The sequence below is a fragment of the Amphibalanus amphitrite genome, unplaced genomic scaffold, assembly GCF_019059575.1.
Source record: "Amphibalanus amphitrite isolate SeventyFive unplaced genomic scaffold, NRLGWU_Aamphi_draft 001052F_arrow, whole genome shotgun sequence".
Taxonomy (NCBI): Eukaryota; Metazoa; Arthropoda; class Thecostraca; order Balanomorpha; family Balanidae; genus Amphibalanus; species Amphibalanus amphitrite.
This window is the reverse complement of record NW_024882546.1, coordinates 236,518-248,801: the sequence shown is the minus strand read 5'-3', so window position 1 is coordinate 248,801 and position 12,284 is coordinate 236,518. Positions and strand designations below refer to the sequence as shown.

The 12,284-nt window shown below is 53.7% G+C and overlaps 1 protein-coding gene across 1 annotated transcript in view; it reads left to right on the top strand.

Moving 5' to 3' along the window:
- Positions 1-4,269: 4,269 nt before the first annotated feature.
- LOC122369582 (A-kinase anchor protein 9-like) overlaps positions 4,270-12,284 on the top strand; it is a gene marked incomplete at its 5' end in the record, with an annotated part of 67,445 nt that continues 59,430 nt past the window's right edge. The window contains one exon of the mRNA XM_043344426.1: positions 4,270-4,478. Within this exon, the coding sequence (XP_043200361.1) occupies positions 4,270-4,478 (209 nt within the window). The remainder of the gene's footprint in view (positions 4,479-12,284) is intronic.

Sequence of the window (12,284 nt, the reverse complement as noted above, 5' to 3'; positions counted from 1 at the left end):
CCCCGCCCCCAATTATCTCGCCCATTCTGACCTCATTAACGACTCTGGCTGTGCTTCGCTCGGGGAGGGGGGAGAGGGAGGGGGCAGAGGTACACTCTGGCACTAGGTCGTCGTCGGTATCGATTTTAGCGTCAAATCCGTTTATGGCCGTCTGGTCAGCGTCGCTGCCTTTTTCCACGAGCTGTGCAGTGCGCTCCACCCGGGGACCTGCATTGGTTGGGAAGTCGAGGGGAAGGAACGCCACAGTCCGAGCAGCTGAGGTATGCTCTTTGGTGAGCGTCGAGCGTAGCTCCAGGCGCGAGGTGCGTAGTGCTGGCGCCGTCGGAGAGCCGATATTGCCTCTTTGTACTGATGGATGAATGGATTCCATCGGGATTGGGTTTCAGCGCTGTCACGCGCGCTCAATGGAGCCGTTTGATGGGAGGTAGATAGAGATGCGTAGCAGATGGCGTCGGTTTCCGCACTCGCCCGGCTTCGGAGGCTTATTCCAGACATTGATGCAAACATTCTGATAGTATTTTTTTTTCTGGGCTGATGGAGCTTAAGAAGATTTTCTATTTTAGGCTTTCGTTGGACACAAAAAGTTAATTTTCACTTCAGTTAATTTCCGTTCATCTGGGCACTAATGGTTCTATCTCCGCCCTTTGCCTATCTCTATTGTGGCGTGTCCTTGCCCTTCAAACTTGATTAGGGTGTCAGTGTGCCAGTCTGTGCCGTTGGTCCGCTCTAAGACGTGTCATTGGGCTCTCAACCTACGCTCAGCTCCTCTGAGCTTTGCCACTTCGTGTTTCTAAAGCTGTTGCCTTACTTCGGATCACGCTCTGTGGTTTGTTGCACTGTTAATGCTTTGCGTGCGTTTGTTGAGCTGTAGGGTATTGTTTTATTTGTATCTTTGTTGTTTACCTAATGTCAAGCTGCTTATGTATGTATGTGTGTGATGCTGCTTTGTTTTACTCCATGTTGTGTTTCTTTGTCTGATTCTGTACTTTGCTCGGCTGTTTTAGGCCTGTTCCATCCTGACTTCCTGGGACCCTGAGCGACGAGCTTGTCTCCCCTCCCGTCCGCGCCCCTCCACCCGTCTCTGGTAGCTGATATTGCCACCAGCGCCACCGCGGTGACGTCCCGTTTACGGGTCGTCTCTGCGGCGCCTTAAACTGGCCCTGGCCTTCCGCGCCGACCGCCTGACGAGGTTAGCATACAAATAGAGCAGTCAGCCCGGCGGACGGCGTCGTTCCACCGCCGCGCCGCCCGAGCCCGGCAGTTTAACCGGCCCCGAGGGGCGGCGCCGGTCGTTTCGCGACTCGGTATGAAGTTGATGCAGGGGCTGCTGGCCAGACCAGAGTGCTTGGGTGGACGCTGTATTGGAGAGAGGATGGAGATGATGGTTAGGTGCTGGAAGGAAGGTATTTCATTCAGGGTTTTCTTGGAACCTCAATCGTTCTATTTATTAAATGATTAAAACTGCTTTGTCGTAATGACACCATGCCACTGCACCTTGAGTTTCACTTTCCGAAGAAGAACATGCTTACCATATTCGGAATAACAATAATAATCTACTGGTGACGGTGTGTACGAAAACGAATGTGGTATACTTTAGTAATGTGTTCTAGTTCCTGCTGGGTGTCGGCCGCCCGCCTCCGACGCGGGGCGTCAGTAACCTAACCTAACACCGTCCGTCGGCGGGCCGCCGGGCCCGCTCGGCGGTCTGCCGGCGGCCCGGCCCGCGGCCCGACCCTGCGCTGCCGGAGCTCTCCGGTGTGTGGTCTGGGACGGGCCGGGGGTCTCGGAGAGGGGCGGCGGCCTCACCGGCGGACGGCGGCGGCGCCGGCCGGCCGGACGGTGAGCGTTGACCGACCTCGGTACGGCCGGCTGCTCCCTTCCACTGGTCGGACCGCCGAGCCGCCGTCCGCACACAGCGCCGTCAGCAGGAGACAGGAACGGCGTCCGGCGGCGGCCGGGCGACAGCCGCCGGCCGGCCGCCGCCACCGACGCGACACTTGGACACCGGGTCGGCGATGGCTCCGGTGTCCCCGGGATCGAATAGGGAAGGGTTGATATAGCCTTGGAACTCTTTGTTGGACTCGTATACGCTTTTGTTATCTTCAAGGTGTTTCAGTTCAATATTTACATTTTCTAACCAATCTTTCGTCGATTTGGTATTGAATATGCGAAGCTGAATATCATTTTAAGAGCAGATGTGTATCTGTATCATGTGCAATTTTATGGGAATCAGCTTTTCCACAGCTCTGAACCACTTCTGAGTCACAATTTCGCATTCATACGAAAGTCTACATCCTACCACCTTTTCACATTTCCGCCTTAGTGATTGCCGCTCGGACCCAGCTAATATCCCGTGTATGCTCTGGTTCGTGCGTGTGTGTGCGCGTTTCAAAGGCTTGTTATGGTCCGTTTGGTGGCCTGCCCCGGGGCGCCCGGCCGGACCACCCGGAACTGTGTTTGGCTGCCGGCAATCACAGGCCCGGGGCGGCCCATTTGGTCAGCGCGTGGTTGGCCGGCCGGGCGCTGTTTGCCCCAACGGACCGCACCTTTGGAGGAACGTGAGTCGGCTGCTGATTGTAGGCTGGTGGCAGAAACTGGGTGTTTTTAAGACGCAGGCGCGAAGCAGTGCGCATAGGTGTAGTTGGAAGCTTTGGCGCGTTTGCGTCAATGCAGATAAACATTCGTTCGAATTGCGGAGATAATTGTATAGAACGACACTAAAGGCCTGGCTACACCATGCGTTTTCTGCGAGTTTGCGTTTTTTGCCTAATATTGCTCTAGGAAAAAAGTTATGAATAATATAACTTTTACATTACTTATATTATATATACAAAAGTTAGTATAGCTGTTATATTAACTAAAATTTGAGGTAAAAAACATCTCAAAAACATAATATCGTTCTTTTTTTCTAGAACGAAATTACGCAAAATACGCAAAGCTGCAAAAAAAAAAAAACGCACGCAAAAAATGCATAGTGTAGCCAGGCTTTTAGGCTGTGGAAATTTGCTGTTTATTGCTTGTTGACCAGTTTTCCCCTTCGTTGCTCATCGCCATTGTGTTATGGAACATTAAAGTTGCTCCTTTATTTGTTTCTTTATATGCAATCTACGTATGATGTAAAACACGTTGTTAGCCTGTTTGCCAATTTAACCTTGATGTAGCGGTTTCTAGTCCCTATTTCCCGCGGCCACGACGAGTCTTCTGTGGGGTAGCGAAAGCGGTCGGTCGAACCGCGTAATCCGTCCCAAAGTCGTGCGGTGCAGTCTACCTCTCCAGGCCACTACCACTGCTGCCATCTAGGAGCGGGAGTAGAAAGTTGATAGCGCTGCCGTCTCTGCGAATGGCAACCTGCCTGTTCCTTTTTAAGTGGTTGCTGCATTTTTAAAATTAAAAGAGCGAATGGAAGCGGAGAAAGGCTATTTGTGAGGCGACGCTGTTGACAGTGTTGGAAACTTTACGTGGAACTTTCAATGAAATCGTTCCTATTCAAACAACTTCCGCCGTTTTCATCAGGCTCTCTTTGTTCCCACGAATTTTAGGCCATTAACTGTTCGCTGTGTTTTCAAGGATATTCTCCGTGACAAGGCGCTAACTTATCTTTGTTTTCCTGCCGGCTGTTAATTTATAACGTCTCTCTCGTATTCCTTCGCGCCGAGAGCTGGCTGTCTTCATTCTGCTCGTTCCAGTTCGATTAATACAATCGGCACGATCTAATTTATGGCGTGCTGTGTTGTGGAACGGCCTCATTTCTGAAATGGCGGCCATCGACCGGGTAGTAATGAAACCGACGGTGTACCATACTCGATAATTGCGCTCCAGAAGCGGAGCGCACGGTGCGCTGTGGACTTTCTAGCGCGGATCAAGCCCAATAGACAAACGCTATATGCTTCAAAACATGTGTATTGTTGCAATGCTCCACCATGGTATCCTTTTCGCACACAGTTATATAGATTAGTTTTCAACGTGTTTCCTGTTTATGCGGGCTTGTGGATTGTTCACTTTGTGGTCCTTTTTAATGCGGTAGAAAATGGTAGTTACGTAGTGTACTGTGCCGGCTGTCCTGAAGTTTATAGGAATAATTGTCATTTGTCTCGTTTCAAATAGCGTGGCAGATGTTGCATGCCAAGTGATGTCAAACTTCGCCTCCGAGTAAGCCGTCCTCACTACTATTCACAGTCATCCTCCCCGCGAGTAGTACCTTGTGTCTGTCTCTTCCTACACCCTTGTGATCACTCTCCCCTTCTGACACCCACCGGGTCTCTTCTCCAGGCGGCGGCAGCGCGGATGAAGCAAACTGCGAGGTGTGGCTGTTCCCCACCGGCCAGTCTCACTCTGACGGCACTCCGCGGCTGCCCCGGCTTCACCCTATCTCCGGAGAGGCCGCGGTGGCTCCCAGTGATGACAAGATTGACGGCTGTGCTGATCTGTTCACTGTGGTGGAGGGGAAGCTGCAGACCGAGTTCCATAACATGGTCCAGGTGAGTGCTGTGGTACCGCGGCTTTGGTGGTAGTGGGGACAAGATGGTTTGGGAGACAGAGCTCCGTGCGGTGCAGGGAGATGGGGACGGGAGACACGGTAGCTTTAGCGCGCTGGGAGACGACACGGCTCGACGTGGTGGAGTTGAGAGACTCGTGCTGCGCGTTGAGGACGGGTGGATAAGTGGACTGGGGTCGGGGCGGGACTGGTGGCCAACAGCCGGGACCGGCGGGCTCACCACTGCAACGGCTGGCGACTGATTGATGAGCATCGAAGAGATAGACACTTGTAATGACCGACGGCTGTTATAACTAACGGCTGATAGTTTCCCGATGACTGACAGCTTTCGGACAGATAATAATTAACTAATGGGACTTACGAGTCACTGCCCACGAACGAGGGGCATCTGACTGCTCAGGACTCATGAACTCCGAACAACGGCTTGTGCTCGAAGATACCAGCTACTAAAGGATATATAACAACGAATGACAGCTGAGGCTCTCTTCACGATGCCTTGAATGTGTTGAATATTTCATGTCAACACCCAGGTGTAATAATAAATTTAGAGCGAATGGAAGCTTCGCGTCTCTAACTAGAGGCCCGGATGGCGCGCCTAATATCGTTTCACCAGACAGTTCGTTTTTGAGTTGACGGTAGCGTCAGTCTGTCATTTCCATCCGTATTATTTACGTGCCTCTCAGGAAGTCGAGGATTTATATTCAGGGCGGCATCTCGTTGATTTGGGATTAATTCCGTGAAGTGAGTGTGAAATGAGAAATTCAGTCCCGTTTGGATGTTTTGGTGCGGAAAATGGCCTGGGCTCCTTTGCAACATGCAGGTCGGGTCTCGAGTTCTTAGCTTCATTGCTACCGTAAATTAACTCGATATTTGAGGACTCTGGAAAGACCAAGAAGCGCTAAGGTAAAGAGGTAACCTATGGGCTCACATGTTACTCCAAATGGATGTGTTTAGAGAGCAGTTATGTCTACCCTGACGTCATTGTCTCGTGTTTCGCCGCCCATTGGAACGAATGTGCTATGGAACTGCGCTGCACGGTCCGTCTGGAGCCCTCCCTTCCCCTCCCCTCCCCTTTCCCTCTGAACCGGAGGTGGCGGTCACGTCCAAACGACCCCGTGCTGCTGCCAACGACCCGCCGGCTCCCGAGAAGCGGCACACCGGATATTGCTGCAGACCGGATGTTGGACATTTCCGGTGCAATTTGACCCCGGCGGCGTCCGGGTGAGGAGACATTTGACGCTGTTGCTGGGCTCGTCTAATGGGGAGTAAATTCTGCTGTTATACTCATATAGTGCGTCATCAGCAATTTATTTATCTCATAGACAGCTCATGCGGACCACTGATAATATTCGTTTTCCTAACCTAAGCCCGTGCCGGTGGGTTTGTCATTGGAACTTATTTGTTTTGTATCGCTTGGATGGTTAGTATTTACGGTCTAAGTGAGGTGATTAATTCATGATCTTTATGAAACTTGTCACTTGAGCTCGATAGCCTTTCGGCGCAGGGCCAACAAGTGGGATGGGTCGCCCGCTTTATCGATTTGGAGCATCGCTCGGTCCAGAAATAACATCCGGATGGCGAGGGGCGGAAGTTGAACAGTGACACCGCTGGTGGTGTGTTGACTCTCTCTCTCTCTCTCTCTCTCTCTCTCTCTCTCTCTCTCTCTCTCTCTCTCTCTCTCGCAGTTGAGTTGTTTGCGGTGAGACGTCAGTTTTTGCCCAGAGACATGTGTCTGGGTCTTTCAGTTGTCCTCCATCCATCCGCGTCGGGCTGACACCCCACGCTGGCCTGGTACCGCGCTCGGTTCGTCCTCTCGTATTTGCTTTCTGTTTATTATCCTACGTCTCCCGTCCCTTTTCGATGCTGTCATTTATTGGCTGTTTTGTGTTTGTAGTATTCCTCCAACACGTTTCCTTATCAACGCGTCTTCTTTCCCGGCAACTATCCCTATTATCTTAAATCCGTCATTTTCGTCCCACCGTCTTCAGACACTTCGCCTGCTTTTCTCTATCTGCTGCACAGTGCCTCACTTCTTCCCACCTTCCAAATCTCGGATTCCCCTACCCTACACCCTTAATTCTCATATCGATGATTTGTTGTAGCGTGTGCGGCGGCTTCGTGTGTTGGTAGCCAGTGGTTCCGCGTACTGCGTCCCACCGGTCCACAGTCCGTTTATCACCCGTCGGGCGGTACAGCCGAAGATTCAGTGGAACCGACTCCCCACGGGGCCATCATCTCTGGAACTGATGATCACCAGCATTCAGCGAATCCGACTCCCACTGCTACCTCACGTTGTCGCTCAGGCCGATTCCAGAAACTAATACAGCAAAGTAGCGACATCGCTCTGGCGTACACGGTTTCTTCCGCTTCCACTAGCATGACCGTTTTGTTTTCTTTTTTGCTTCCTTCTCAGTAGAACCCTTCATTCATTACTGTGAACGACTCGGGGCTGTTTTTTGTTCTCCGCACATTTCTTACGTCCCGCCTCTGCCGGTGGCGTCCGGACAGGACTGGCTGTGCTGTCGGTCTCCTGTCAGCGTGTCAGTGCCAATCTGTGTGTCTCTGCCGCGGCATTGTTGCCTGCTCTCGCCGCTCTCTCTCCCGCTCCGCGCTCTACCCGGATGTCCGGGTCGTGGCCGGTCTGATTGTAGCGGCTGCTGTCGCTCCCTGCCGGCCCGGTCTGTACGGGGAGGAGAATGGAAACGCCGAGTAGACAGCCACCGCTTACCTAACGGTGGTGCCAGAGAGCAGTGTGAATGCTGACAGGACGGTGTCGTGCATACTGCGTAATGCGTATAGCATAATGCATTCCTCTTCATCCTTCCAAACATGGTTTTGTCCATATTTTGTATTACCCCATCCATGATTTTGTCTTTATTATTGTTGCGTTACGTTTTGAAGGAAACGAAACATAGCCACAGGATGCTGTTTATGTTTCGATTTATGTTGATATGATGGATAATTGATCATCTTACCGAAAGCAGCACTGTCGTGAAAGCCAGGCAAACTCGGGCGTATCTTCTATGACAACAGCCAACTTCGAATTGTACACCTTCCCAATGAGTGCGCTGTAATGGGTATCTATCAACCCCCAATGACACACCTTTTCAGCACTTTGCTGTATTAGATCGGCCATTCAGCCCCCATGCCCAGGTCAGCAAAGGCCGTCGCAACACGCTATCTCAAGTGAGGAGGTCAGACACCTTAGCTTTGGGTGCGGAAACGGGACAGGACCCCAGTCATAGCCTGCGCCAGGTCAGCCACGAGGTGTCTGTCTCATCGTGACATGGGGACACGCGACGCCATGACACCTGACACGTTAACACGCGACACACGTATAGGCCGTGTCACTGACACCGGAAAACGCTGACACCGCTACCGTAACCGTGACGGTATGACACAGTAACCGTGACGATATGACACTGTGCGACAGCGTTTGGGGCAAACAGCTATGACACAGAGCTGCAGTGAACGACATGGTACCGTCACGCTGGAGCGAGCGCCGGCACGGCGGCTCGTCCCCCCCCCCTCCGCGTCCCCCCCCATCGGAGACCAGTACCGCCTGGCACCGACCCGTGATGTCACACATCACGTGATGGGAGCGGCAGTCATCGGTCCCGACACCACACAAAACATGGGGAAAGCTCGTTTGCAGATGACGCTGTAAGTTAGATATTTATGACATCTCAGTTTGGAGGATTGACAGAATAGGGTAGCATCAATGATTCAAGGGAACCTTGACTGAAATTCGCCTCACATTTATGCTTCTTGGTGAATATCTATACACAAGTTATGGTCCAATGAGAAGCACATATAGCTGGGTTTACATGTAAGAAAAGAAATTCACCGTTTTTCCCCAACACTGCCAAGTGTCACATAATTGCCGTCTTCGTTCTTGCTTACGGCAATTAAACACCTTAGGCCACTTAAAATCCCTACTTAATCACCGGGAATGGTTTCGTGATCTCGCAGTTTCCTCGCTCATATAATGCATATTCATCATTGCCAGTTGCTTAAAATGTAGCGACCACTCGCCTGCTTATGCCACATCATGTCCCGCTAGCTCTCACCATTTGAGTGTATCTCAAGTGAGCTGCTCTGGTGCTCGTCTGGGCACTTTGTGCTGATGCTCGACACTTAGTCCACGCATTTCGCTGTCCTTCACCGCTGTTTCACGAGAACTCTCGCCAGTATTCAGCCGCTGCGCACAATACCTCCTAGATTACCGGTGACTGACATCGTTTTACTGACTGTCAGTCTCGCAGTCCATCGCCAGTCACTCGCCTAGTGCTGAAGGTGTGTTCTTTCAGGATTGTCCTTACGTGCCGCCGCATACCACCAGCTGTCCGCACTGCCCGCATCTGTCATTTAATGTCCTCTCCGGACACACCTGTCACGACTGTCATCGCACCTGTCACCGCTTGTTTTCCCTGCCATTGCCTGTCATCGGATCTCCTCACCGAAAACACTGCCTAGCACCGCCTCTCGTCACTTTACCGCACCTGTCATTGCCCGTCACCTGTCATCACGTTACCACACCTGTCACTAGCTGCCTTCTGCTGTCATTCTCTGTTACCGCCTGTCCTCACTGTCAGCACCCGCGAAGGACCGTCCCAGATTGCTACAGACCATTGACTGTTGCACTTTTGGTATGGCTGGCCGGTGTAGAAAGTTCACCTGGCCTGGCAATTTCACATAGCATCCCACTCCACTCCATCAATCTCACTCCCGCCCACACTCCTTCCAAATGTCACCATTTGGGGCGTGGCGATATTTCTTCATTAACCTTCGCTCTTGCCGTGTTTGACGTGCACCAGACCGGTGCGGTGGTGTATAGCCGGCAATTTTTCCAAGCCCCACCCACCCAACAGTTCGTTACCGGGCGAGAACCCTCAGCGCTCTCAGCTGTCGGCCTGATCGGTCTCACGGGAGACACGGGAGAGGTTTCCCGGACATATCCCTTGTCTTGGACAGCCAGAGCAATAGCCTTGCGGTGCGAATGGCTCTGCCGGCAGCGGTTTTAACGACTTCCATAGGAGTCTGACAATGAGTACGAACGGCCGGTGTCTCGGTGGCGCGGGGCTGGACTCTGTCGTGATGTTTACGCATTGTGTTAACACAATGTTTACGCACTGTTTGGTCGACGTTTACATTTGTGTGCGCTCAGTTCCACGCTGCTGGCGAGTGAGTCACTCAGTTGTTCGGAGACTGTTCTGCTCACTCGCGAAGTTAGATCACTGCTCAGATAAGCGCCGCACTGAACATCAGCCAAGTCATCGCGGTTAGATCAATGGTCCTTAAATCATCGGTCAGATCAGCACCGCCTGGATCATCAGGTCACCAATTCCCAGAGCATCGGTGTTTAAATTATCGCGGAGATCAGATCAGTAGCGCTCAGATCAGCCGCGCTCAAACCACTATCGTTCTGTGGCTCTGATCACTGACGCTCAAATCACTGTCGCTCAGAGGACTGTCGCTCAGATCACTGTCGCTCAGAACACCCCCGCTCAGATCACTGTCGCTCAGATCACTGCCGCTCAGAACACTGTCGCTCAGATCTCGAAGTTGTCGTCGAGCTCGGTGTGCGCCGGGTCGTCGCCGGTGGTGGCCACCGGGTGGACGATGTTGTTTCCGTGGCAGCAGCAGCAGACGGCGCGCAGCCAGGCCAGCACGGCCGAGCTGAGCGCGTCCTCGCAGAACATGGTGGCCACGGTGACCAGCAGACGCGTCAGCACCAGCAGCAGGGCGGCCCAGCGCAGCAGCGCCAGCGCCGTGTCGGCGGGCGCGGCCAGCGCTGCGCCCAGCACGGCAGCGGCGGCCAGCGCGGCGGCGCCCAGGTGCGCACCGGCCAGCACCAGGCCGGCGGCCGGCGGCCGCGCCAGCAGACTGTCGTAGTGCCGGCCGGTGGCGGACGCGCCGCCGATGGGGCTCTGATCGGCCGCCGGCCGGCCGCCGCGGCGCGCCCACAGCGCCACTGCCAGCAGCGCGGCGCCCAGCAGGCAGCAGCCGCCCAGCACGGCGGCCGTCAGCACCAGCTGGCCGGCCGCCAGCGCGCTGGGCAGGTGACATACCCCCTCCCAGCGGTTCCAGCCGGCGGCCGGCAGGGCGGCCAGCGCGGCGCTCAGCAGCCACTGCAGCACCACCAGCGCCGGCCACAGCCAGCCGGCGGTCTGCAGAAGTGGCAGGCAGCCGAGACGCGCTGAGCGCAGCAGCTGGTGCAGCAGCAGCAGCAGCGCGTGCAGACAGCCGGCGCTTAGCGTCAGCAGCAGCAGGCCGGCGCTGAACAGCAGACACGCCGGCTGCGAGCCCAGAAAACCGGGCACGGTAGCCCGCGGACGCACCGGCGGCGGCTGACTGATGGATTTGATCGGGTAGATGACGTTCAGCGCGGTAAGCATGCCCAGCAGAGCATGACTAAGATGAAGCACCATCTGAGGACCGCGCGTCAGCTTATGGTGCAGCTGCGCGGCCGCCTGCGCCAGCGAACCGAAGAAGCAGACAGTGGCCAGCGCCACACTCAGTACCAAATAGATCTTCTCGGGGATAGTGGGCTCGATCAGCTCGTACCGCTCAGGCATGTTGAGATGAGTTCAGCCGGCGGTGGCCGGGCGGAGAGACGGTCTCACAGCGTCTGACAGAACCTCTCGGACCTCCCCGGATCGGGCAGGTCTTCAGAAGCCTCACATGGGCGCGGCTGGGGCGCTGAGCGGACTGGTCCCCCGCCGCTGAGCCGGGAAATCTCCGGGCTGTCAGCCCACAGAGGCCGTGCTGACTGGGGATCGACGGCGGTCGGCGGTGACGGCAGCTGACATCTGAAACACAGGGACGGAATGGTGACACGGAGGCCCGGCATCTGCTGACTGCTGCGAGGCAACGGCTTTTCCAGAGACAGTGGACGCAGAACGGTCACAGGATTGTTCAAGAAACACATCACCATCTAGAGGCGACCGAATGGCGAAGGTCACAAGAAGGCAATAATGTCTCAATTTCGGAGACTGGTCTCGAGTGGGGAAGCAAATTGTTCAATCGTTTCTGATTTGATAGGTCACTCAGTCTGTGTTGGTCTGCGGTTTCCGGTGACCTCTGGGGAGTTACCGATGAGTCTGACATTCAGAGGGACGGCCAGTTCCGGTCCCCAGATTGAACCGCCGTCCGTCACTGACAACGGATAAATGGAGATCACGAGTTTGGTGAAATTAGCAGAAACTGCAGACTAGTCTATTTTTTTTTAGATATTTTCAACACACTTTGAACAATCGTTTTTGGAAAGGCCAGTAGGCCTAGTAAATTGACTATAAGGTCATATTGAGAGCCTGACTTTGTTTTCAGTCATGTAGATTGCCATCACATGGAAATTATAAATATGCATTAGCCGGTACCCGACAATTCCTTTGACGTTGTCCCCATGCAAAGATGATTAACTATGGACGATCTGTCATTCATTGATGAAACATCTGCGACACCAACGACTACTTGTTACGTGTACTTCCTAACACGCAATGTGCCAGCGGCGTCATTGATCGAACCTACAACACAGGACGCGGGACACGGACACGGAAACGGAAGCGGACACGGACCTGGATGCGGACATGAATGCGGAAACGAACATGGATACAAGAACAGCTATGTTCGCCCGAGACGGACATAAAAATAGAAACGGATACGTAAACGGACACACGCCCCAAACATACGTGGAGACGGTTACACATGAATGCTCACACGAAAACGGACACGCGAACAGACAAAATGGAACGTAAGCGGACATTGAAACCAACGCAGAAATTTACAC